General features: G+C 51.5%; 1 protein-coding gene and 1 long non-coding RNA gene across 2 annotated transcripts; both read right to left on the reverse strand.

The window, feature by feature from the left end:
* Positions 1-4,902: 4,902 nt before the first annotated feature.
* Positions 4,903-11,415, reverse strand: LOC129147695 (uncharacterized). Its single transcript, XR_008554963.1, has 2 exons — positions 11,367-11,415; positions 4,903-5,308 (listed from the first exon to the last, which is right to left on the reverse strand). It is a non-coding gene; the product is annotated as an uncharacterized LOC129147695 (long non-coding RNA).
* Positions 11,416-16,457: 5,042 nt separating this feature from the next.
* LYPD3 (LY6/PLAUR domain containing 3) lies at positions 16,458-20,867 on the reverse strand. Its single transcript, XM_008158393.3, has 5 exons — positions 20,718-20,867; positions 19,836-19,967; positions 18,941-19,111; positions 18,280-18,441; positions 16,458-17,513 (listed from the first exon to the last, which is right to left on the reverse strand). Exons 1-5 carry the CDS (start codon positions 20,797-20,799, stop codon positions 16,999-17,001), a joined length of 1,062 nt encoding a protein of 353 aa, XP_008156615.2. The 5' UTR covers positions 20,800-20,867; the 3' UTR covers positions 16,458-16,998.
* Between the last annotated feature and the right edge of the window lie 5,113 nt (positions 20,868-25,980).

A 25,980-nucleotide genomic window follows, 5' to 3' on the forward strand; every position in this document is an offset into this window, starting at 1 on the left:
ATTGGTTGAATGGATGACCAGACACTTAGCATATTAGGCTTTTATTATATAGGATTATGTATAACAGGATATTGTAAAAAATTAAGCTACGGGCCCTAACCGGTTTGGCTCAGTGGATAGAGCATCAGCCTGTGGACTGAAGGGTCCCGGGTTCGATTCCGGTCAAGGGCATGTACCTTGGTTGCAGGCACATCCCCAGTAGGGAGTGTGCAGGAGGCAGCTGATCGATGTTTCTCTCTCATCGATGTTTCTAATTCTCTATCCATCTCCTTTCCTCTCTGTAAAAAATCAATAAAATATATATATTTTTTTTTTAAATAAGCTACAGAATTTTTATTAAAATGTTCCTTACAGCCCTAGCCGGCTTGGCTCAGTGGATAGAGCGTCAGCCTGTGCACTGAAGGGTCACGGGTTTGATTTTGGTCAAGGGCATATGCCTGCGTTGTGGGCTCGATCCCCAGTGGGGTGTGTGCAGGAAGCAGCTGATCAATGATTCTCTCTCATCATTGATGTTTCTATCTCTCTCTCCCTCTCCCCTCCTCTCTGAAATCAATAAAAATATATTTTTTAAGTGTTCCTTGTATACCATTATATTGGCTGGGCTGCAAAAATATTCATTCTTGGCCACTTGAGGCCTGCAGGCCACGAGTTTGACATGCTTGGTTTAGAAGAAACATGAAATTCTAGAAAAAGGTAATTTTTAAATATATATATTGTATTGATTTTTTTTTATAGAGAGGAAGGGAGAGGGATAGAGAGTTAGAAACATCGATCAGCTGCCTCCTACACACCCCCTACTGGGGATGTGCTCACAACCAAGATACAGGCGCTTGACCGGAATCGAACCTGGGACCCTTCAGTCTGCAGGCCAACACTCTATCCACTGAGCCAAACCGGTTAGGGTGGAAAAGGTAATTTAAACACTAGAGGGAAATGGTTAAGAGCCTGAGCCAGTCTGCCCAGGATTCACATCCTGACTTACAGCTCACCCGCTGAAGGGCCATGGGTAAGTTACTTCCTCTCTCTTGTTCCACTCATTGGAAAGGGCATTGCCAACAGGATCCGAGAGGCAAAAAAGGTTTGCCCTAATACATGCATAAACATTTGCATAATGTTTTTTCCACAATTGGGTATTTCTGTCATACATTCCCTACCCCAAATCCCTAGAATATAGGAAGTAGCAATATTTGAAGATGGCTTGTCATTTTTAATTCATTTTTCAATTACAGTTGACATACAATGTTATATTACATTCAGGTGTACAACATAGTGATTAGATATAACTTGTTTATATAACTTAGAGGTGATCACCCTGACAAGTCTAGTCCACATCTGACACATAGCTATTACAATATTATTAACTATATTCCCTAGGTTGTATTCCCTGTTACATCCCCATGACTGTTTTTTTGTTTTGTTTATTTCTGCAAAGGGGCTGGGAGAGCATCGTTGTTGCAGAACCACAACTGTTCTTATAACTGGCAATGTTTACATCTTAATCCCTTCATCTTTCCACCCACCCTCCCAACCCCTCTCCCATCTGGCAACCATCAGTCTGTTCTCTGTATCTGTGAGTTTGTTTCTGTTTTGTTTTTATTTTTTAATATGTTTTTACTGATTTTGAGAGAGGGAGAGGGATAGAGAAATGGAAACATCCCACATAAAGCTACGCCCGCTTCCCTGAACAAGGCCGGTTCTCTCAGGCCTTTGCCGCTTGTCCTTTAAGGCTCTGCTCCAAGTCACCTCCTCCAAGAAGGCACCCTGGAATCCAGACAGAGTCCCCTTGTCAGTGTCTCCGCTGCAGGATTCGGTTGAATATTGCACCCGCAAAGCCAAATAGAAGTACTGTACTCCGCAGGGCCCATGGTAACTCAGCTGACAATGCTCCTCCAGCCACCAGGGGGCGCGTTCAAAACACCGCCAGACTTGGTGGTGGCTGAAAACCCTGTCAGTGGCTGCCAGTTGCTTTTAGGATTAACAGTTACAATGCCTTTGGGGTTCAAATCCTGGGTCCTCCATTCCGAACTCGGAGCTAGTGACATCACCTCTCCAAACCTCTATTTCTACGTATATGGTCATCAGGTGGATCAAATAGACCGTTTTCTATGAAGTGCTTGGAACAGTGTGGCTTTTAGGACGTTCTCAGTATATATTAGGGGCCGCAGCATGCAGGGCCTCAGCAGGAAACAGACAGGAAATTCAAGCTGAGTGACAGGGGAGAGTTTAATAAAGAGACTCTTTACAGGGTGGAGGCAGGGAGATGGTGCAGCCCCCAGGGCTGGAAAGATGGGAGCTTCTGTTATCCCCAGGCCTGCATGGCAGTCGTTACCCAGGTGTGCGTGGAGAGGACCTCCTGACTGGAAGTGTGGTCTTGGGTGGGAGGACAACCCCACATCAGGGAGGGAGCTAGGGAATAAAGACCCCTCCCTCCAATCTCTCACCAGTGTCCCCACTGACCAACCAAACAGGAAGCTAGAGGTCAAGAAAGGCCGGTGTAGCTGAAACCGGTTTGGCTCAGTGGATAGAGCGTTGGCCTTCAGACTGAAAGGTCCCAGGTTCGATTCCAGGTCAAGGGCATGTACCTTGGTTGCAGGCACATCCCCAGTAGGGGGTGTGCAAGGAGGCAGCTGATCGATGTTTCTCTCTCATCGATGTTTCTAACTCTATCCCTCTCCCTTCCTCTCTGTAAAAAAATCAATAAAATAAAAAGGCCAGTGTAGTCCATACAGATCGGCCTAAGGTATGAGCACATTCCCAGGAGTATGACAGGGAAAGGCAGAGAGTGGGTCTGAAAAGCAAACAAAAAGGATCCAGCATACCCTTACTATTATTGTTCTTATTATTGAGAAGGTAATAAGAATACTAATAATAGCACTGATTGTTTTTTTAATTCCTCATCATGGTGTAAGAGGTCCTTGAAGGTCTGGTCCCCCGCTTCCTACCCTGTTTCTCCTACCTCCTCTATTGCTCTCTGACACGCAGTGGTTGACCGGGAGGGGGTGGGAGAGAACCTTCTGGAGTGGTTAATGCCCTGACAGGGACTTGGCTGGCACAGGTCTACACACTTGTCATAACTCCTTTCACAGTGCACTTAGCCTTTGTGCATCTCCGTGTATGTAAACTTTACCTGAAAACTAAACAAATAAGAATGAACTGTAAGTAATATTGAACTTTTGGCCCTAGATCAGTGGTCGGCAAACTCATTAGTCAACAGAGCCAAATATCAACAGTACAATGATTGAAATTTCTTTGAGAGCCAAATTTTTTAAACTTAAACTTCTTCTAACGCCACTTCTTCAAAATAGACTCGCCCAGGCCGTGGTATTTTGTGGAAGAGCCACACTCAAGGGGCCAAAGAGCTGCATATGGCTCACGAGCCGCAGTTTGCTGACCATGGCCCTAGCTGATTTGGCTCAGTGAATAGAGCGTCTGCCTATGGACTGAAGGGTCCCAGGTTCGGTTCCCAGCCAAGGGCACATGCCCAGGTTTCGGGCTCGATCCCCAGTGGGGGGCATGAAGGAGGCAGTCAATCAATGATTCTATCTCATCATTGATGTTTCTATCTCTCGCTCCCTCTCCCTTCCTCTCTGAAATCAATAAAAAAATATTTTAAAAATTGAACTTTCATTTTTTGTTTGTTTGTGTGGGTTTGTGGGTTTTTTTTAATTCTCACCCTAGGATATGCTTATTGACTTTAGAGAGAGAGGAAGAGAGAGAGAGAGAAACGTCAATGTGAGAGAGAAACATCAATCAGTTGCCTCCAGGACATGCCCCAACCGGAAATCAAACCCACAACCTTTTGGTGCATGGGATGATGCTCCGAGCGAGCCACCCTGCCGGGGCCAGACTCTTGTTAATGTCACACGTGGGATCGTGTTGAGAGGGAAATGCGCTGGTGACGGCAACTTACCTTGGAATGACGGACAGACCGAGGGATAGAAAGATGGGTGGATGTGTGATGAAGCAATTAGAGTCAACTGGTGATTGTAGAATCCAGGGGATGGGTACACCTGTGTCCACTGTAAAATCATTTCAACTTTCCTGTATGTTTGCAGTTTCTCATGAAACGTGTTTGGGAAAATATAAAACGTTGGCGAGGGTGTTGAGTCAGCACAGACACTTGGGTGGAACTGGTTAGAGGAGCCGAGAAAACAGAATTTCTCTGGGACTTTCCGCAGAAACCACAGCCACTTCCCTGCTGCGTCCGAGGAGGAATGCTGCCAAGGGCCCAGGCCCCGCTCCGGAGGAAGTCAGCCTTTCAGCAGAAAACGGGGAAGACAGAGGCAGAGACCGCAGCCTCTGGTGGAAAACCCTGCGGCGAAGACATCTGCTCCGCATCCGAGCTCATTCATTATTCAGCCAACAGACGTGTATTGAAACCCTCCTCTGCGTCTGGCCCTGATGTGAGCAGCGCTGCAAACAGCCCTGGCATTGCCCTCGGGGCACTGAAATCCAGGGGCAGAGAGAGACCTGTTCTTCAGAGAGAGATGATGTGAAGGGATCAGGACAATTACGGGGGATCCCTGGGGCGGGGGAGCCCCAAAGGAGGCACCTGATCCAGACTGGAGAGGGGAGGGCAGGACGAAGGAAACGCTTCCTGGGCGGAAGGCGAGAGGCTGGGCAGTGAGCAGGGGAGTGTGGTGCTCGCAGAAATGTCATCAGGGGTGGGGAGGGGTTGGAGATGAGCTGGAAGCAGTGCGTACGAGGCTGAAGGGCAGGTCTGGCCTCGAAAGCCACGGAAGCATCTGGACCTTGTCATGACCGTGCTGGGAAGCGGGAAAGGGTTACAGCTGGTGGGAGGCCTTGACCAGATCCGCAAACAGGCCCGCTGGCTGCAGAGCAAGTGAAGGGGGAGGGGGAAGGCCCCAGGGACGCTGCGGTGACAACTCCAGACGCAGTGGCTCAAAACAAACAAGGTTTATTCCTCACTCGCTGACATTTGTCACGGGCTCCGAGGGCGCATTGTCCTCACTCCCCCAGCCCGGCCCTGCCGTTGGGAAGGTTGGTGGTCCCGTGGACAGGGCAGAGAACAGCCGCTCAAGTGCTTCCAGGCGGCCGGGCACGTCTCCCAGGTGTGGGGAAGGCGAGCCTCCCCGGTGCCCGGAGCAGAGGGGGCCTGGCTATCGGTGACCCGGGGGCAATGGCCACCATGAGACCTGAGCGCAAACGCAGCGAGAACAGCACGTAGGCAAGACGCGAGGAGGCCTGGACTCGGAGAGGGGACGTAGGAGAAATGGATCGATTTGAGCAACATCTGGGAATCCCACAGAGTTCCGTATCTGCCGGTGATCTGTCCTAATTCCTTGTTCTAAAAAAATAAAATAAAGAAAAGAAAAGAAATAAAAATTAAAAAATACAAGGTAACATTTACGTGCCCAGTGCCGTCCAATAGACACATAATGTGAGCCACGTGTGTTGTTTTTAGCTTTTTAGGAGCCACATTCGAAAAAGCACAAAGAAACAGGTGAGATTATCGTATTTTAACCCAACATATCCAAAATGTTAGCCTTTCATAATGTGATCTATACAATAATAATAAGGGAAGTATTTACATTCTTTTTATTTTTCCTACTTAGTCCTCAAAATGCTGTATTTTTAGTCCTCAAAATGCTGTATTTTTACATTCGCAGCATGTCTCTATTCAGACCAGCCACATTTCTTCCTTTCTTTCTTTCTTTTTAAACTACAATACATTTTATTTACCAAATGTATGTACTGAATAGTATTCAAGTTTGGACCCCAGGGAGAGAACTCCAAAGCCAAGTCAGAGAGGGCTACAGAAAGACGGGGCCTCGGAGAGGCAGTGGCCGCCATACTGCCCAGGGCAGATACAGACACATTGGCTAACTGGTATCCTCACAACCACCCTACCAAATAGGGACTAGTATTGCTTCTACTTCATAGATGAGGAAACTGAGGCACAGGAGGATGAAGGGACTTGCCCCAGCTCACAGAGTGGTGGAGGAGCAGAGCTTTGGACCCGGGCAGCGGAGCTCCTTGGGTACCGAACTGAGATGGGCGTCTACACAGGTCACATAGAAGGTGGGTGAGCGAGCGCCCACAGGGCCACTCCGCCCTCAGGGGAGGGCTCAGCAGAGACAGAATGATTATTATTTTTTAAAGATGTTTTTATTAATTTGAGAGAGAGAGAGAGAGGAGAGAGAGAGAGAGAGAGAGAGAAACATTGATGGGAGCCTGCACACCGGGAATCCACCCGGTGACCTTTCGGTGCACAGGACCACGCACAACCAGCTGAGCCACACCAGGCAGGGCGAGATTGATGGTGATTTTTGAGAATCCTGAAGGGGAAACCCACTGTTGGACCCAAGCAAGAGGGTGTGGTGGGACGAAGAGATACGGGAAAGGCTTGAATTACCTTCCCCTCACTTGCCATAGATTGCCAAGGAGTTAGGAAAATCCCCTTGGGAATCTGGCTGCAGGCCGGTGGCTGCAAATGCGCAAATGCCAGTTTTTTACTTTGGATGTGAGACAGGCCAGTAGGCCAGTGGAACAGGGAAACGGACAGATGGCTGAACAAACCCAGAGCAATTTACAGCAGCTACAGAAGGTCACCTCCCTACAGATAACATCTAGGCCTCAGTTGTATTTCAGCTCCAGACCCAGAAAAGCAGCAGAACCAGGTGGGCCACACCAGGACCAGCTGCCATGACTGACGGCCCCGCCCTGACGCTGACCCGTCAGTGAGTCCAGGACCCTGGAGGAGCCCACCTGGAACAGTGATGAATAGTCTGCTGAGACCCTCCCTAAGACTCCCGCCTGTGCGCCTGTGCGAAAGAGATAAAAGCCTCAAGACAAAGGACCAGGGCACGCTCTCCTTCTGGGGAGCAGTCCCTGCCATTCCTTTTCCCTCTCCCCCCACTTCTTCCCCCACAGGCATGCACCGCCTAAACTCTCAAGGACCCCACGAGGCTTGTGACCAGGGGAGCAAAGGGCAGCGGCAGCTCATCCCAGGCTAACCCCAGAACCTGCCCCCAAGGCCCCTTTTCTCTGACTTCCCAGAGAGCGAGGCGATCCTGTTGCTTCTTCTATGCTAAGCCTTTTCTTGTTTTGCCGTTCCCTCACAGTCACCTGCACTCACGTTTTGAAATTTTTCCTGCGTCAAGTCAAAAACCCACGCACTACCGCTGGCCCTGGGCAGACCCGCCAAGAGCCAAGCCCTTTTCCCGGGAACAGATGAAGCAGGACCTGGGAGGGGCTCCTTGTGAAGTCACAGGAGGAGCGGGCCTCTCTTCAGTGGCCTCTCCGGTGTGCCTGCCCTGGAATAGAATTCCAGCCTCTCACTTCATCACCCTCCCTTTCCAAACGGGGAAACTGAGGCTCAGAGAAGACACAGGCTTGTCCAAGATCACACAGGAAGGATGGAAAAGCCCCCTCCCACCCCCACCCCTTTCCAGAGGCAAGAGCATTTATTGCCTTGTGGGTATTTCCTGAAATATCTACAAACACTCACACAGAGATCATTTTTTAACTCAATGGTCTCAATGGTGGCACACTATTCTGCATCTTGCTTTTTTTTTTTTTTTTTCATGAACATCAAAATCTCTCCAGATGAGCATATATATATAGATGTGCCTTGTGGGTTGTTGTTTTTTCATGTGTTGCATTTATTTTTTTAATTTTTCAATTATAGTAGGCATTCAATATTATATTCATTTCAGACGTAAGTGATCCTGGTAAGTCTAGTACGCATCTGACACCATGCATAGTTATTACGATATGATTGACTGTATATTCCCGATACTGTACTTTACATCTTGTGACCATTTTGTAACTGCCGGTTTGTACTTCTTAAAGCCTTTGCTTTTTTTCACTTAGCCCCCAAAACCCTCCCCCCTCTGGCAACCATCAGACTGTTCTCAGTATTTATGAGTCTGTTCCTGTTTTGTCTGTTTGTGTTTGTTCTTTTGATCCCACCTATAAGTAAAATCATATGGTATTTGTCTGTCTCTCTCTGACTTCTTTCACTTAGCATAATACCCTTGTCTTGTTTTGTTCAATGTCCATAAAGCATCAGACTGTCTAAACGTACTACACTTACACCAGTCCCCTCTTAATAAACCTCTAGGATATTCCTAGTTTTTTTGCCATTACCAATGCTACTGGAATTCAGATCACTTGAGCAGACCTTGTGTCAGCCATAGGAACCCATCTCCCACGCTGAATTCCTCGGAAGAAAACTGCCAAGTCAAAAATTATGCACGTTTGTCCCTGTGAAAAGCATTTCCAAACTGCGCTCAAATTCCCCCTCTGCCACTGGCTGACTGCCCATTTCTCACAGGGGCTTTTTGCTCTCTCTCTCTGTATGGCTTGAATGTTTGTTTCACAGCGAGAAGGTTTCCATGTATTTCTTATGTAATTAAAATGAAATGAGCCCTTCCTTAAAAACACAAACCCAGAAGAAGAGAAACCAGCAAGGCCAGTTCAGGCAGACGCTCCCACCTGTCTCCTGCCGGCTGCCTTGTCCCCGGCCAGCCCTGCCTGATGTTGAAATCCATTTCTCAAGCGTAAACATGGACCTCAAAGATCAAACTCTGGAAAAAACATGGGCAGCAGATGAGGTCATTTTTCTCCCTCGGTTGCTTTTCACCTGCCTAGATTCCCTGCCCCTTGTGTCCTTCCTCCATCTCCTCCTTTCTCGTCTCTCCTCGGACTCCTGTTCTAGTGAGTGCTGTGCCGAAAACATTTTATTTACTTCCTTATTTATTTATTTATTTTTAAATATATTTGTATTGATTTCAGAGAGGAAGGGAGAGGGAGAGAGAGATAGAAACATCAATGATGAGAGGGAATCACTGATTGGCTGCCTCCTGCACGCCTCACACCGGGGATCGAGCCTGCACACCAGGCATGTGCCCTTGACCAGAATCGAACCCAGGACCCTTCAGGCCACAGGCCAGCGCTCTGTCCACTGAGCCAAACCATCTGGGGCTGGAAACATTTTAAAGCTCTGTCCAGTTCAACAAAGGAACCCTGAAGTTATGCAGAATCTTGCATCTTTTTTTAACAAGAAAGAGGAAAGGAAAGAAAGCACAGCTAGGAGTAGCAACTGCAAGAGCAAAACAAAGGTCTATGTGAAACACATTAAGCTCTTCCTTTGTCGTCCTCTCCATTCCCTTCCCGAACAGAAGCAAGTAGGTGCCTGGAAGAGGGTAGGAGAGGGGGGTGCAGGGCTCAGAATAGGGTGGGATGAGCAGGCGTCCACCCAAGGGGCTGTGGGGCGTGGGCAGCGGCAGCTGTAAAAGACTGGCTGCTTTCAGGGGAACTGAGCACAGAAGCAAGTATATCAGGGACATTGAGAGCCAGACTTCTCACTCATGGACCACAACTATGCAAAGGGAGAAAACTAGAATGAACCCTATAGTGAGGGGTTAGAATTGGAGATAGAGTAGCCTCAGGATTTTCAAGATATAGAGGTAGATGTAGAATAACTATAGATGTACATGTGTGTGTAAATATATCCATACTTCCTGCTTCTGTCCACTGAGAAAGCCTGGGTGCAGCAAGAACCCAATAGCAACCACCACAGCTATTGGTCCCAAATCGTGGTTTCTACATGTCATCCTCCAGCCCGAGCCGGTTTGAGCATCGGCCCTCTGACTGAAGGGTCTTGGGTTCCATTCCAGCCAAGGGCACGTACCTCGGTTGCCTCCCCAGCCCAGGTCGGGGAGGGTGCAGCAGGCAGCAAATCTATGTCTCTCTCACATCGATGTCTCTCTCTGTGTGTCTCTCCCCCGCCCTTCCACTCTCAAAAATCAATGGAGGGAAAAAATATCCTCGGGTGAGGATTAACAAAAATAAAAATAAAAATGTCATCCTCCAGTGAAATATCCCAGGGCTTCCTGGAGTAAAGCCTAATTCTAGGACGGGCACAGTGAAAGGACATGGTAAGCCTAGCAGGTCTTGTTGTGCCAGGAAGCAAAAAAAAAAAAAAAAAAATGCTCAAAGAATGATGGGGACAGGTTGAAAGGACTCAGCGACCAGCTCACAGGAGCTCCCGCAGGTCAAACTGGGGACAATTTGAACATGAGAACAAACCATGACTATGATAGATTATAATCCACCGATGCTATGAGTCTATTCGGATATAACTAAATAAATTAATAAATAAAACATCTGATGAGGAGCGCTCTCACACCTTTCTTCCCACTCAGGCATGCATCTCCTAAACTCTAAGGGTCCCCACAAGACTTGCAACAAGGGGAGCAATGGGCGGCAGCAGCTCGTCCCAGGTTTACCCCCTGAACCTGTCTCCGAGGCCCCCTTTTCCTCTGACTTCCCAGTGAGTGGACAGCAGCCCCCCTCAGCTCCTTTCTGTCACTGTGACTTTTACTTCCCACTGGGTCCACCCAGCCCCACGTGGCTCACTTTCCTGTCACGTGTCTGGGCTCTCTTGTTCTTCCATCCTAAGCCCTTCCTTGTCTCACTGCCCCCAGCTTTAATAAACATACTCTCAAAATAAAAAATAAAAAAGCAAATGTGATGAGGAACGGATATTTACACAGCCCCTAAATGTCTCCCCAGAAAACACATTCATTACAAAGCGGGGAAGGGTGACTTCCAGTGGAGAAGCCTGGAAGACTCCGCCTTTCCCAAGCGATCAAAGCGACTGTCCCGAAAGCCACCATCCTGGGACACTCCTGCCCGAGATGCAGAACCGGAATCTGATGGGGAGAAGATGCAGACCAAGGCAAACGGATGGACATCCTGCCCCAAAACCGGCCTCTACTGTTCACAGGAGTCATGGCAGCCAAGGGAAGAGGGAAGAATTTTCCAGACTAAAGGAAGCGAAAGGGACAGGACAACTCAGTGCAATGACAGAGTCCAGCTTGAACCCTTCACCGTTGTTAAAAAGAAACAGACCCCAAGTGCAGGTTAGTCTCTCCCAGGAAGGGAATCGTACACCAACCAGTCTGGAATTTCCTGATCCACACGCGTGAGGTAATCTGCCTATAAAACCTTCCATTTTGTACAGCTCCTGGGAGCTGCCTTCTGTTTGCTAAATGGGACGCTGCCCCATCCGTGAATCATTCAATGAAGTCAATTCGTATTTACATTTGCTCGGCTGTCGCTGTGGAAAGCCCAGTTACCCAGGTGGGGCTGCTGTCAGCATGGAGTTATCTCAAAAAGTTAAAAATGGAACTGCCTTCTGGCCCAGCGATTCCACTTCTGGGAATGTATCCAAAGAAACCTGGAACACTAACTCGAAAGAATACATGCACCCCTCTGTTCACTGCAGCGTTACATCCAATAGCCAAGATTTGGAAGCAGCTCACCGCTACGGTACATTTACACAATGGAATATGACACAGCTGTCCTAGTAAAAAAAAAAAAAAAGGAATTCTTACCCTTTGCAGCAGCATGGATGGACCTGGAGAACATTATGCTAAGTGAAATAAGCCAGTCAAAGAACGGCAAGTACCATATGATTTCACTCACATGTGGAACTTAATGAGCTAACAAGCAAAATAGACACAGACTCATAAATACAGAGCAGGCAGACAGCTCTGGTTGGGGGTGGGGTGTTGCAGTGTTGGGGAGAGGTGGGGGATTGAGCAAAAAAAGAAAGAACTCATGGGCATGGACAACAGTGTGGTGATTGTGGGGAGGTGGGGGCTGGAGGTGGAAGAGGGTATGGAGGGATAAATGGTGATGGGGGTAAAAGTAAAATTTAATTTAAAAGTAAAAACAAAAATTAAAAAACATATACTGCATGACTAAAAACTAAAACAAAAAAACCTGCATGACATAATTCTAATAAGTAAATTTTCTCGGCTGAATTTTTGTTCTTTAATACTGTGAAGGCCATTCATTGGGACAACTGGTGACACTTGAATGGAGTGTGAGGATTACATAGTAGAAACTTATCAATGCTAATCTTTTTTATGTTTGAAGTTATCCTTTGGTTACGTGGAAGGTCCTTGCTTGTAGGAAACACACACTAAACATTATGGGGCATAATATTGGCAACTTACTCTCATATGATTTAGGAAAATTAATTTCTTTGTACTGTCCTCACAACTTTTCCGTAATTTTGAGATATTTCCAATTAAAAAAGATTAAAGCAGTGCTTTTTTTGTTTTTGTTAATCCTCACCTGAAGCTATTTTTTCCATTGATTTTTAGAGAGAGTAGAAGGGAGGGGGGAGAGAGAGAGAGAAACATCAATGTGAGAGGCACATGGATTGGGTCCAGTTTGGTTGGGGCTCCAACCTGCAACCCAGGTACGTACCCTTGACCAGGAATCGAACCCAAGACCCCTCCGTGTGAGGACCGATGCTCTAACCACTGAACATACCGGCCAGGGCTAAAGTAGTGCTTTAAAAACTTGTTTGAGCACATAGGAAGTAAGAAAGGTGTTTTTTTTTTTTTTTTTTTTTTTTTTTTTTTTTTTTTTTTTTTTATTAAATTTTATTTTATTGATTTTTTACAGAGAGGAAGAGAGAGGGATAGAGAGTTAGAAACATCGATGAGAGAGAATCATCGATCAGCTGCCTCCTGCACAACCCCTACTGGGGATGTGCCCGCAACCAAGGTACATGCCCTTGACCGGAATCGAACCTGGGACCCTTCAGTCCGCAGGCCGACGCTCTATCCACTGAGCCAAACCGGTTTCGGCAAGAAAGGTGTTTTTTTAATTTTTAAAAAATGTTTTTATTGATTTTTAGAGAGAGAGGAAGGGAGAGGGAGAAAGAGATAGAAACATCTATGAGAGAGAAACGTCATCAACTAGCTGCCTCCTGCACATCCCCCTCTGGGGGATCGAGCCCGAAACCCAGGCATGTGCCCTGACCGGAATCAACCAGTGTCATCTTGGTTCCTGGGTCGACGCTCAACCACTGAGCAACACTGGCCGGGCAAGAAATCTTCTTTATATCAAGACCAGTACAAAACATGTTTGTGAACCTGAAACAAGAGCAGCACAAAACAAATATCCTTGCTTAAAAAGATGATATCAAATATGGTTTTAAGAAAAATAAATCCCAAGAGAAACCACTGGCAGAGACTTACTGAATTGATTTCATGACCTGCCATCTCTGCCCAGTCTTCTCGCGAGGATAACAAGAGCAAACACATACTATATAGGCTGTATCACACCCCAGGCTCCACGTACTGTGCAGATATTGCTTAATCCTCATAACTACTGTAGAAGGAAGGCAATGTTAATGTCCATCTTAAAGTTGCAGAATCTGAGGCCAAGGAAGATTAAGTAACTCGTCCAAGGTCACACAGCTAGAGAAAGGTGGGGCTGGCTTGGAACTTCAGCCTGACTCCACAACACCCTGCAAAAGGGATATCATCATCCCTCACCTGACAGATTGGGAAACGAAGGCTCAGAGAAGCAAAATGGCCAGCCCATGGTCATGCTGATATTGAAAAGCAGAGACTAGTCCCCGAGAACAGTCCTGCACAGTCAGGGGGAAATGCTGTCATGCTTAGATCCCGAATCAGGAACCACTATTTGTTCATTGAACCCAATTATGAGAAGACAGCCCTCCAGTTTGGCCAACACTCCAGCTGTCCATCTAACGCTTTGCTGTCCAACATGGCAGCCACAAGCTAATTTAAATGGAAGCTAATTCAAATAAAATTAAAACTCTGCAGTCTCATACCCATCACTTGTGCTCAGTGCTCCCGGCTCCCACAATGCACAGCACACACTGTGCTGGGCAGGGAGGAGTCTGGAGATTGTTGGCCAGGGCTTAACAATCACTCCTTCCAAAGGGGGGCTGCGATATTCCGGATATCCTTTCATTCCATGCCAAACGCACGAGCACATCCCATCAGATATCTTGTTCACAACCACACGTAACTGTGCTCTTACTGAAGTGGCACTGTCATATTTTCATGTAAATTAATTCAGAAAGAAAAGCCCATTAATTAGCCCATAACCCCCAACTTGGGTTTTAGTCCATGGTCGTGACAGCTGATGGTACCTATAAACTCTCACCTGGTAGATTTCTTCTCCTGAATGGATTCACCTGGTCAAAGCCAACCCAGGAGAGACGCTGATTCCAGCACAATTCTGACTCAGCCCACTGGAAAGTTCCTGGGTTATGACATTCATCGAAGCAATTAGGATTACAGTACGCGAACAACTGAATTCATGCTCCTGATAGACAGGTCAGAGGCAGGGTGGAGACTAGGAAAGAATAACAGGCAGATGAGGGCAGTTGAAAGGGTTTTGTTTGTGTTTCTTTTTTTTTTAAGATTAAAGATAAGAGCAGGGGAGGAAACGCCAGCTGGCTAAAGTTTCCCCCAATCTGTTGCTGACACTCACTCTGACCAGGCCTTGGGCTCACCACCAACACCCGGTGGATTAAAATCACAGGTCTTGCCCTAGCCGGGTTGTTCAGTGGTTAGAGTGTTGGCCCTCAGACTGAAGGGTCTCAGATTCAATTCCGGTCAAGGGCACATACTTTGGATCCTGCGATGGATCCCCCTCTCTGGTCCAGGCACGTGCGGGAGGCAACCAATTAATGTGTCTCTCTCACACTGATGTTTCTCTCTCTGTGTCTCTCCCCCTCCTTTCCACTCTCTCTAAAATTCAGTGAGGGGGGAGAGATAAATAAATAAAAAGATCAAATCATGGGTCTTTTCTCTGTTACACCCTAGAGTCCAGAGCTGAAATAATGGAAATTTCCATATCTGTACCGTCCGTACAGTGGCCACGTGTGGCTACTTGAGCGCTTGAAATGTGACTGAGGAACTGAATTTTAAATTTCATTTAATTTTAATTTTAGTGAATTTAAACTTAAATGTGTACAGCAACATGTGGCTGGTGGCTACCATATTGAACAGTGCAGCACTAAATGGTGAGCAGTAGATCAGGGCAGGGCCTCCCCATCTGTGTCCCACAACACCTAACATGCAAACTAGTGGTTTTGGGGGCACCCTCTAGGGCAGTGGTCGGCAAACTCATTAGTCAACAGAGCCAAATATCAACAGTACAACGATTGAAATTTCTTTTGAGAGCCAAATTTTTTAAACTTAAACTTCTTCTAACGCCACTTCTTCAAAACAGACTCGCCCAGGCCGTGGTATTTTGTGGAAGAGCCACACTCAAGGGGCCAAAGAGCCACATGTGGCTCGAGAGCCGCAGTTTGCCGACCACTGCTCTGGGAAAGCTTGAGAAAGTGACTTAATCTTGTTTGTGCCTCAGTGTTTACATCTGTAAAATGGAGCATGAGTGGACCTCACAAAATGTTCAAAGTTTGAGGACCTCAGGGGAGGGCAAAGGGAGGTGCATCGCATGATCTTTCCAACTGGTCTGTAGGTGTGACATTTTTTATAATCAATGTTGGAAAACAAAATGCTGATACTGTGTTACAGGAAGGCTCTGAATAGTCAGTGGTGTGTGGAAAGTGCTTGCCACAGAGCCTGGAACCAGGAAACAATGGGTGCTTTTAAAAATACCTGGCAAGAACATATATGCATAGCCCATGGACACAGCCGGCAGTGGGGCTAGGGCCAGAGGGAGGGGAGGGCGATCTGGGTAGAGGGAGCAAAGGCGGGGGGGGGGGGGGGATGGGGAGTGGGGAACATCTGTAATAATGTCAACAATAAATAAATAATAAATAAATAATCATCTGGCACCCGGCAGGGTAGCTCTTCAAGCACTGTCCCAATGCACCAAGGTGGCGGGTTCGATCCCCATTCAGAGCACAGACAAGACTCAACCCATGAATGCATAAATAAATGGAACAACAAATCTCTCTGTCCCCCTTCCTCTCTCTCTAAAATCAATAAATAAAAAATTTTTAAAAACAATAATAAATAAAATACCTGGCAAACATCCATTCTCTGAAAGGCGTCAGAGACAAAAAGATAAAAGAAATAACAGCCCGGCCAGTGTGGCTCAGTGGTTGAGCCTCAATCTAGGAACTAGGAGGGCATGGTTGGATTCCTGGTCAGGGCACAGGCCCAGATTGCAGGCTTGGCCCCAGTAAGGGGCATGCAGGAGGCAGCCGATCCATGATTCTCTCTCATCATTGATGTTTCTATCACTCCCTCCCTCTCCCTTCCTCTCTGAAGTCAAATAAAAATATATTTTAAAAAAATAATGAAAAAGAGAGGCGTTGCCGAAACCGGTTTGGCTCAGTGGATAGAGCGTCAGCCTGCGGACTGAATGGTCCCAGATTCGATTCCGGTCAAGGGCATGTACCTTGGTTGCGGGCACATCCCCGGTGGGGGGAGTGCAAGAGGCAGCTGATCGATGTTTCTCTCTCATCGATGTTTCTGACTCTCTATCCCTCTCTCTTCTTCTCTGTAAAAAATCAATAAAATATATTTTAAAAAAAAAAAAAAAAGAGAGAGAGGCGTTCAAACCAGACTCCCCCCTGGGCGATCGCAGCTGCTCTGTTGAAGGTGTTGGCATTTCCTCCCTAGCTCAGCCTCAAGGCGTTATTGTGAGAAATGAGGTGGCGATGACTCCTTCAGAACGCTGTACAAAGCAATCCAACTTTTATTGAGGCCTTTCTGTTCCAGAACCGGACCACACAGAGGCCCGAGGCGCGGTCCCTGCCCTTGAGGAGCTCACAGTCCAGTGAGGAAGGCGGCGGCCGAGACCATTCCCACGGAGAGGCGGGGCGGGGCCCGCAGCCCGCAGAGGAGGGACCCGCTATCCCACTCTGCCCCCCATCTTCCGGGGCGGCGATGGGGAAGCTCCCCGTTGTCTCTCCCACGGTCCCTGTGACAATTCCAACTACTCTCGTCACCATGACGACAAGGGGGAGAGTCGGAGGAGGGGGACACATTTGCTGCCTCAAAAAGCTAGGACGCCCAGGAGGATATGTACAAGGGCCCCTTTCTTTCCCGAAGCCGCAGACCAGCGCAGCGGAAGCTGGGGACTGAGGTCAATGGAAGAACGGGGGGCGGGGGGGGGGGGGCTGGGCCAGCCCAGTCCAGTGGCGGGAGAGGGAGGAGCGGGGCCCCAGGGCGAGGGCAGGAGGGCAGGGAGGAGGCTCCCGGGTGGAGAGGCTCAGAGGAGGCTGCCAGCAGCCACAGCCAGCAGGAGAGCCGCCAGCCCGGCCGAGGGCGCCGCCGAGCCTTGATTGTGGGCCCACGTTTTCGTGGGGTACTGCTCCTTGTTGCTGCGGTCCTGGTGGCCGGCAGCGCCTCCGGCCAAGCCGGACCCCTCTCGGTGCGCGGTCTGGGGTTCCACGGCCTTGGGCGGGGTCTGGCTGGCGGAGGCGGGGCTGGATTGGGTGGTGGAGACGGTGGAGGAGACGCGCTTGGTCGGTGCTTTGGGGGCGGAGGTCGTGGTGAGCGGGGAGGTGGTGGAGGTGGTGGCCGGAGCGGTGGTCTGAGGGACGGGCAGCAGGACCAGGGGCGGGATGCGCGGGGAGAAGAAGGTCTTGTTGCGGAGGTCTGCGTTGCAGCGGGGCCCCCGGCAGCAGGAGCCGCTGAGCGTGAAGCCGGGGCCCGTCACCGCGTCCCGGGTGCAGAACTCGTCCTGGACGCAGCCCCGGACGGGCAAGGACACGGTCACATTGGCTGAGGGGGGGGGAGACACACACAGGCCGGGGTTGAAGACAGGGCCGGGGAGGCGCCCCCAGAGCGAAGCTTAGAGGCAAAAAAAACCTCCAAAACAGGGGCCCGAGGGTTCCCCTGAGCCACAAGTCTCAGCTCAGGCCCCGCTTGGAGAAACACTGTCCCGGTCCCTGGCACAGGACGGGTCCCACTTCCTATAGCAGGAGAGCAAAAGTCCCCTCCCTCCCTCCCGCCCCCCATCACTCCGCCAATATTCAGTCTTAGAGTTAGAGCTGCATCTCATCATACACCTGGGAGGGGACTGAAGAACTTCAACTCCCATGGTGCCCCGAGGCAGAGGCCAGGAGGCTGACCTGCACCTCTCCCATGTGGTTTGGGGGGCACCCTAACCCCTCGAGGTGTAAGGAGTCAGAACCACGTTCCCCCCCCCCCCCCCGCAATGCCCGGGTAGAAGCTTGAAGGTTTAAAAACATTTCCCACGGCCCGTCCCTGCGTTCTGCCCTCGCCAGGCCTCTATGGACATGCATCTCCCAAAAAAAAAAAAAAAAAAAACTGGGACAGAAAGCATCCCTATCCCCGCGCCACAGGACTGCATTTCTCAAGAAGCTCTGAACACGAGGCCAGAACTTAGGCCGACAGCGCCCCGAGTGCGTTGGAGGGGGGGGGGGGGGGGGGGAGGGCGGGGGACCCTTTGCGCCAAGGGCTACCGTCGCCCAGGAGGCCTCGGAAAGGCTGCAAGTACCGCCGCCCCTGCTCCGGGCTCGCTCACCTGCCGTCAGGGTGACGTTGCCGTCGAAGCAGCCCTTGTAGACGCGGTCGCTGGCGTTGTAGCAGCTCACGACGGGCGGCGCGGCGCCCTGGCACGCCTCGCGGCTCAGCCCCACGCAGCTGTAGCACTCGGCACCGTTGGGCTCGTACGCACTCTCGTTACCTACGGGGGAGCGGGGTGTGAGGAACGGGGGGCCGGAAGGTTCGGGCCCTGGCCGGTGTAGCTCAGTGGATAGAGCGACGGCCTGCGGACTGAAGGGTCCCGCATTCGATTCCAGGCAAGGGCACAGCCCCAGGCGTGCAGGAGGCAGCCAATCAATGATTCTCATCATTGATGTTTCTCTCTCTCTCCCTCGCTTTCCTTCCTCTCTGAGATCAATAAAAATATATATATTTTTTTTTTAATCTTTTTTTAAAGATGGTTCGGGAAGCACACTTCGGCCTGGGGTGGCTCCAGCCCACGTCTCCCCACCTCGTCCGACCCTGGTTCAGCCTCTAGCTCCGCCCCACCCTGCGGACCCGCCCCTAGCGCCCTGCCGCACCGGTGCTCCCGCGGCGAGGCCCCGCCCACTCCGCGCTCTCAGGCGTCGGGCTGGGGAGCACCCCTAGCGGCTCGGGCCCCACACGCTCCGCCCCCGGGCCTGGGGCCCGCTCCCACCCACCTGCGGGGGTGAGCGCTCGCGTGGAGAGGTTGAGCTTGGCGTTGCAGCGGTCCTGGGCGCACTGCTGCAGCTGGATGAAGGCCAGAAGCCCGAAGAGGTCCAGTCCGCGGTCATTCTTGCCCGGGAGTCCGGACCCGCAGCCGCGCACTGCCACCGAGAATTGCCCGTGGACTGCGGGGAGGGAAGGGCGGGGGGGGGGGGGATCAGAGGAGGCGAGGCCCTCAGAAAGAGCCGATCCGAGGAAAGAATGACCGACGGAGGGGCGGGACTTCAACAAGCTGAACCCGAGGGGCTGCCAGGCGGACAGATTGACCAGAATGGGGGGGTGGGGGGCGGCGGAAGGGGGTGACTATAAGAAGGGCGGAGCCGCCGAAGGCACCCTCCGAAGGAACTGGGAGGCTGACAAAAAGGCACAGGGTCCGAGAGGGGCGGGCCTCCTGGGAGCTGTGGCCTCGGACAGGGCTGGGATGCGGGTCTGAGCGTCCGAGCCTCCGCCTAGGGCACCTAGACGTCCTGGACAGAAATCTCCCTCGCCAGGGCCTCATGGGAGAGGGGAGGCTGGGTTGGGGAGGAGAACCTTCTGGCAGGGACGGCAGAAGGTAGGGAGATCGTGGTGGCGCAGAAATGGACAGGGTGTGCTCCAGAAGGGGACGGGGTCCCAGATCCCGGTTCTTCCTAGTTCACCCACCCGCTTCTCAACTCTCAGCCCGCCCGCCTCTAAGCCCCGACGGCGCGGCGGTGTGCAAGGGCCCGGGCCAGGCAGACAGGGAGGGAGGGAGGGGGCTGCTTGGAGGGGTGTGGCCAAGATCAGGGGGCGGGGCTGGACTAAAGGGGGCGGGGCCTGGCTGGAGGAGCTTGGAGGAGCAGGCACGTGGGCCAGGGGGCCCCCACTCACTGGTCTCCACCGCGCCCACGGCCTCCGTGCAGACTTCCACGCCCGGCGCGCACTTCACGGTCTTGGTCTTCTGCGGGGAGCACCCGTCGTCGGCTTTTTGCACGCAGCTGTAGCACTCCAGGGCCTGAGCTCCTGGGGAGGGGGGCGGGGTGGGCCGCTGCTTAAGCCTCCTCCCTCCCGCCCCTCCCCCAACGGAGGGCGCCCCTTCCCCCGCCCTCGCTCCCCAGGACGAGACCATCCTATGGCACATCCTTTTCCAGGGCAGGAGTAAGGAAAAGCTTCCCACAAATATGGGGTCGTGGGAGACATTGTGTCCCTTCCCTTCAAGCCCCCTATGCCCACCGTGGGAGCATCTTTCCCACGGCGCCCGAGGCCCAAGGTGGGGGGATCCCCTGACCGGAAGCCCTGGGAGAACTCTGCCATGAATGGGGAGCGCCTTCCCACACTTCTCCGCTCAGGATGGGAGAATTTTCCCCACAGATGAGTAGGCTCAGCGAGGGATCCCTTCCCACCAGCCCCCTCTGACCAGAACAGGGGGTCTTCCCACAGCCCCCCTCTGCTCAGGTTAGAAGAGTTTTTTCCCACAGCCCCCTCCCCCAGGGCAGGAATCGTCCCCACCCCCTCCTTCTCTGTAGGGAGTGAGGGGACCCTCTTCCCTGGGGCCCCACTCTGCCCCCTCCACTCCTCTCCCCAGAAGACCCACCTTCTTTTTTATTTACTTTTCTTTTTTCAGGGAGAGGGGGAGAGAGAGAAACATGGATTTGTTGCTCCGCTTATTGATGCATTCATTGGTTGACCCTTACATGTACCCTGACCAGGGGTGGAGCCCACAACCTTAGCTATGGGGACGACGCTCTAACCAACGTAGCTACCCAGACCTACCTTGAAGCAGCATGGACAGCAGCAGCAGCCAACCCGTGGTCCAGATCACTGCCCGGGCACCTGCTTTCCTGGCGGGGTCCATGATGCGATCCTGCTCCCTCAGAGTTCCCCCTCCGTGTGCCGCCTCACAGCCCCGGTCCTCTTACCTGAGCTCGGGATGAGTAACTTCCCCCCAGGCAACCTTGGCCTTGCTCAACCAGGCCAAATCAGCGTCTGATGTGGGGCGGCAGACCCGCCCCTGGGTGCGTCACCCACAGCTGCCAAGGAGGAAAATGGCGGGAGTCCAGGTTCCCGGACAAGTCCCCAAAGAAAGTCTGTGTGTTTGGGGGGGGAGAGGGGAGAGTGCTGAGGGTCACAGAGGGGTCTACGCAACACTTGGCACTCACCGAATAGTTAAGGAGTGCCTGCCGTGTGCCAGCTGTGCTCTGGAGACTAAGACAGAACCAGGGCCTGGCCTCACAGAGCTCACCGTCCGATGGGGGAGACAGATATTCACCAAATAATCGTACAAGTTGTTATTCACTGGAGGACACTGAAGGAGGAGTGGGAGGGAGCTGCAAGCAGGTGTGGGCCCTAGAAGTGGGGCCAGTCGGTGAAGCTTCCCTGAAGATGTAAGAGCTGTGTGGTCTCAAGGACGTGGAGGATTTAGCCCATGAAGGAGGCCGGGGTGGGGGCAGAGAGCATTACAAAACAGAGGGAGCAGCAGGGGCAAAGACCTAGAGGTGGGAAGTAGCAAGACCCATTCAAACTCAGCGGAGAGCAGTGCACCAGGAGCTCCGAGGGCAAGGGAGAAGCGTGGAAAGTGAGACGGAAGCTCCACAGGGGCCAGACCGTTTAGGGCGTTACAGGCCCCGAGAAGGGATTTGAATGAAATCTGAGAAAGGTGGAGAACCTTTGAGAGGGTCTCAGTCAGCTGGGGACACAATCAGATTTACTTTCTAATATGATCAATCTGGAAGATAAGGCAAATATCCATCCGGAAGTGAATGGAAAAGGAAAGAGTAGTTCACTAATCCTGTGGAATATTACACAGCAGTGAAAAAGCCCACCAATGGCCTCGGCGACATGCATGAATCTCAAAAACGTGATGTTGAGCTCCAGAAGCCTTAAACAAATAAAGCATACATTGTAACTCCACGTGTATGAAGGTGGAGAACAGACAAAGCTAAGCAGTAGTGGGAGACGTCTCAGCAGGGGCCACGTGTGGCTAGGCATTGTCCCAACGACGCAGTGGCGAGAGCCCACCCTCGCCCTCTGGGAGGTAGCTACACGTGTGTGCAAATATGTAAAGGATCACCAAGTTATATACTTACACACGCCACTGAACGTACTTCACTATTAAAGAAAGAAAGGCTAAATGCCTCTGTGGCCTCTGTGTAGGAAAGGAAAAGACTCTAGAAGGGGAGAGAGAGAAGACCAGGAGTCCGGCGAGGGACCTGGGCAGTTTCCCAGGTAAGAAAGAGAAAGGCAGTCCCTGACGGCTGGCCAGGAGTTGGCCGGGCACTCACAGTGCGGTCATGGTGTGTGACACACCAACACACCACCGCTGTCACCACCTCACAGCGGAATGGAGGGAGACACAGTCAGGCCCATGGCACGATCACCACGTCTGAGCACGGAAACTAACAAGAACACTGTGCAAACCACAAAACGACTAAGCATTCCCATGTCCTGGCTACTATATGCGACTGCTTATGTATTATATTATATTATATTATATTATATTATATTGTATTGTATTGTATTGTATTGTATTGTATTGTATTGTATTGTATTATGTTATATTATATTATATTATATTATATTATATTATATTATATTATATTATATTATATTATATTATATTATATTAATTATATATTTATTATACTAGAGGCCCGATGCACAAAATTTGTGCAAGGGTAGGCCTTCACAGCCCCGGCCGCCTCACAGCCCCGGCCCCTCACAGCCCCAGCTTCTTCTGGAAGGTCGTCTGGAAGAATGTCCGGACGGTCGTTCTGCTGTTCGGCCATTTGGTCGATTTGCATGTTACACTTTTATTATTATAGATTATATTATATTATATTTAGTATACCCTACTATAACGTTACAGCTTTACTCCTGCTTTGTTTCTCTTGGCTCATAGATGAGATTTACCGATGGCAGTAAAAAAGAGCAGCTGTGTTCGTAAAGATATTATTTGTCTCCCAGACCCCATTGCCCCACCCCCACCCCCACCCCCGATTCCCAACAATGACTAGCACCTCAGTCACAGGGGTGGGGTCACTGGGCACCACGATTCGGGAGAAAGTGAATGACTGCTGGTGAGGTCATTCAGCACTGGCCCCCGCCTCCTGCCTCCCAGCCGGGAATCCCAGCCCCACTTTTGCTGTGTGACCCTGTGCTAAGTGTCTTCATCTCTCTTAGCCCCTGAGGTGTGTGCTTTACAATAAAGGAAGGAGTGCTTCCATGGCGGAGTGAGGCGGTGGGCAAAGTACCAGGTCTGGGATCTTAAGCCTGCCTCTGCCATCTTCCTGCTGTGTGACCTCAAACAGCCGTGTCTCCTTCTCTGAACTTGGCTGCCTCCTTTGCCAAGTGGGCCTGAAAACCCCTCTCTTGAGGGGTGGAGGGAGGCCGGCTGGGCATACTATTATTATTGTGTGCTCAGAAGCAGGAGGCCCTGCAGGCCCCAGCCGCGTGGGAGAGTTTCAGGGAGGAACCCTAACTGGCTGGACCAGAAGAACTAGCGTCTTGGGAGGGAACGGGACCCAGGGCGGGGAGCCTCCTCTTGCTCAGGCCTGCCCGGATTCTGGGCGCTGACCCCCACCTGGCCCCAGACCAGAGAGAGCAGAGGGAGGTTTGAACGTGGGGCCTCTGTTTAACCTGCTCAGTGACACCTCCCGGCTCTTCTCCTCAGAAGTCACTGGGAAAAGATTTAGAATCTGGTCCCCGGATGGACGCACGGAGGGGTCAGTGTGGAGGCAGTCGCCAGCACTGGAGTTCACGCCGGGCCTCAGACAAGCCTGGGGCCATATCCACTATGGGTTTCCTGTCCCCTGGCACAGGGCAGGCTCAGCCCAGTGACGTGCTCGGCCTGTCTCAGACCCAGCCCCTCTGGGAGGTACTGTCTGGGATGTGTTAGAGAAGGGGTGGGGTCAGGGCTCAGTGCAAAATGAAAATATGGGGATCCAGTGCCCTTAAAAGTCCTAAAAATAGCCCTCACCGGTGTGGCTCAGTGGATAGAGCGTCGGCCTGCAGACTGAAGGGTCCCAGGTTCGATTCCGGTCAAGGGCATGTACCTTGGTTGCAGGCACATCCCCAGTGGGGGGTGTGCAGGGGGCAGCTGATGGGTGTTTCTCTCTCATCGATGTTTCTAACTCTCTATCCCTCTCCCTTCCTCTCTGTGAAAAATCAATAAAGTACATATATTTTAAAAAGTACTAAAAATAGAAATGCTTTCTTCCACCACCGCTCTGGGCCCCTCGTGGTGTTGAATGCCATGTTCCCTTGGGCACAGGGTTACTTGTGGGGTGAGCACAGACCCTCACAGATGGCTAGAGACCCTGCCCCACAACTAGAGCAACCTGGCTGTGGGTCCTCCTTCCGCCAGCTGCCCTTTGCCACGTCCCACCCTGAGATGCCATCAGGCACAAGTGCCTGACCCTGAGCTTCCCATGTGCACCCAGGCCCTGCCGGAGCTGGAGGGTGGCAGTGGTCACAGGGAGGGGCAGGGAAGGGAAGGCAGACGGAACCCGTTCGGGGGATGTTGGAGATGGAGCCGAGGCTCCAATTCCCCCCCAACCCGGGCTTCACATCCCTTCAGACTTCACGTACAACACACAAGTTCAAATACAAAATTAAGACTTTCCAGACAGCAACCACAGAGCATTAATCCTGAGAGGGCCCTTCTCAGGAGGGCTGACGGGGTCCTGTCAGCCACACGGGTCACAGGCCACGAGGCTGGCCCAGTACCCGCCATAGGCAGAGGGGCTGGGGGATGAACTGACCCAAGAATGCAGACGTCTCCCACCTGGAGGTAGGGCTTAAGGGCCACCTGGGGTCACTGGGGGCCTGGGGACTAGGGTGCCAGCATTCCTGGAGCTCAGAAGTACCAATTCTGGAGCCGCAAGGAATCCTGGGACAGGACAAACAGGAAACCCAGGTCCTGAGGAGATGGAAACCAGGGGATTGAATTCCTCGTTCCAGAGGAATTTGGAGGGGGGCGAGGGGGGGGGGAGAGACGAGAGGAGACTGTCTCCACACAGTGACAGCCTGGAGTGGTCACTGGGGGGGGGGGAGGGGGATTGGGGGACTGTGGAAGCCCAGAATAGACCCTTGATGCAGCCCAGGGAGCAGGGAGAGCTTCTTGGAGGAGGGGACACCTGGGGTCAGACCTAAAGCATAGAGTTCTATGTCTGCCTTGTTCCCCAGTCTCAGCATCTCTTTCCCATCTATTGATCCAACCATTAGGCATTCCCTCAACACCTCGTCTGCACTAGGCCCTTTGCTGTGCATCAGAGACTCCGCAGTGACCGAGACAGCCCGTCCTTGCCTTCCGGAGCTCCCATCCAGCACGGAGACACTCCCCAGCGGTGATGCCCCGGAGCAGTCACGGCTGTGACGAGTGATCAGCGCTGGGACGGGAAGCCCAGAGGAAGCCTCTGACTCAGCCACGAGAATCAGGGAGGGCTCCCTGGAGAAGGAAACATCGGAGCTAAAACTGAAATGACGAGTAGAAATTGGGTGGAGTGGGGAAAGCTGTCTAAGCAAAAGCAACAGTGTATACAAAGCCCAAGGGGTGAAAGGGAAGTTGGGTTATTTGTTTCCTCTTGTTTCGCTTTCATGGAATGAAACGTGCCCCGTGGTGCTGGGGGCACGGCAGGGACCAGCACAGCCCTGGCTCTGCCCTCCTGGAGCTCCCGGTCTCTAAGGACATAAATCCATCACCAGTGATAACCTAGGTGTGTGGAGACGGGACAGGGGAGCTCCAAGGGGTGCCCGACCCAGCTTCCCAACTAAGACCTGAAGAATGAGGAGCGAGCTGGCTAGGGCAGGGCAGAGGGAACAGCATGTGCCAAGGCCTGGGGGCAGGAGCCTAGGAGCTCCTAGTCATTGCCAAGAGCCCAGCCAAATCAAAAAGGGTGGAAACAGGTGGGCCCACAATTAAAAAAAAAAAATCCCACAGGTTAAGAACCCATGCTCCTCCGCGCCCCTCTTCCAGCCTGACCTTAGTTGAAAGCCTCGGTTTTTAAAGAGGGGAGAATCGGCTGTGGGATACTTGGCT

This window comes from Eptesicus fuscus, chromosome 21, assembly GCF_027574615.1.
Source record: "Eptesicus fuscus isolate TK198812 chromosome 21, DD_ASM_mEF_20220401, whole genome shotgun sequence".
Taxonomy (NCBI): Eukaryota; Metazoa; Chordata; class Mammalia; order Chiroptera; family Vespertilionidae; genus Eptesicus; species Eptesicus fuscus.

What these genes read in the sequence shown, in the direction of transcription:
- LYPD3 (XM_008158393.3), bottom strand. Translation starts at nt 20,799, where the DNA reads ATGGACCCCGCCAGGAAAGCAGGTGCCCGGGCAGTGATCTGGACCACG. An exon ending in CGTGGGCGCGGTGGAGACCA is followed by an intron (nt 19,112 to 19,835) that starts GTGAGTGGGGGC and finishes CCCTCCCCGCAG; the next exon opens with TCCACGGGCAATTCTCGGTG. An exon ending in CAACGTCACCCTGACGGCAG is followed by an intron (nt 17,514 to 18,279) that starts GTGAGCGAGCCC and finishes CCCCCCCCTCAG; the next exon opens with CCAATGTGACCGTGTCCTTG.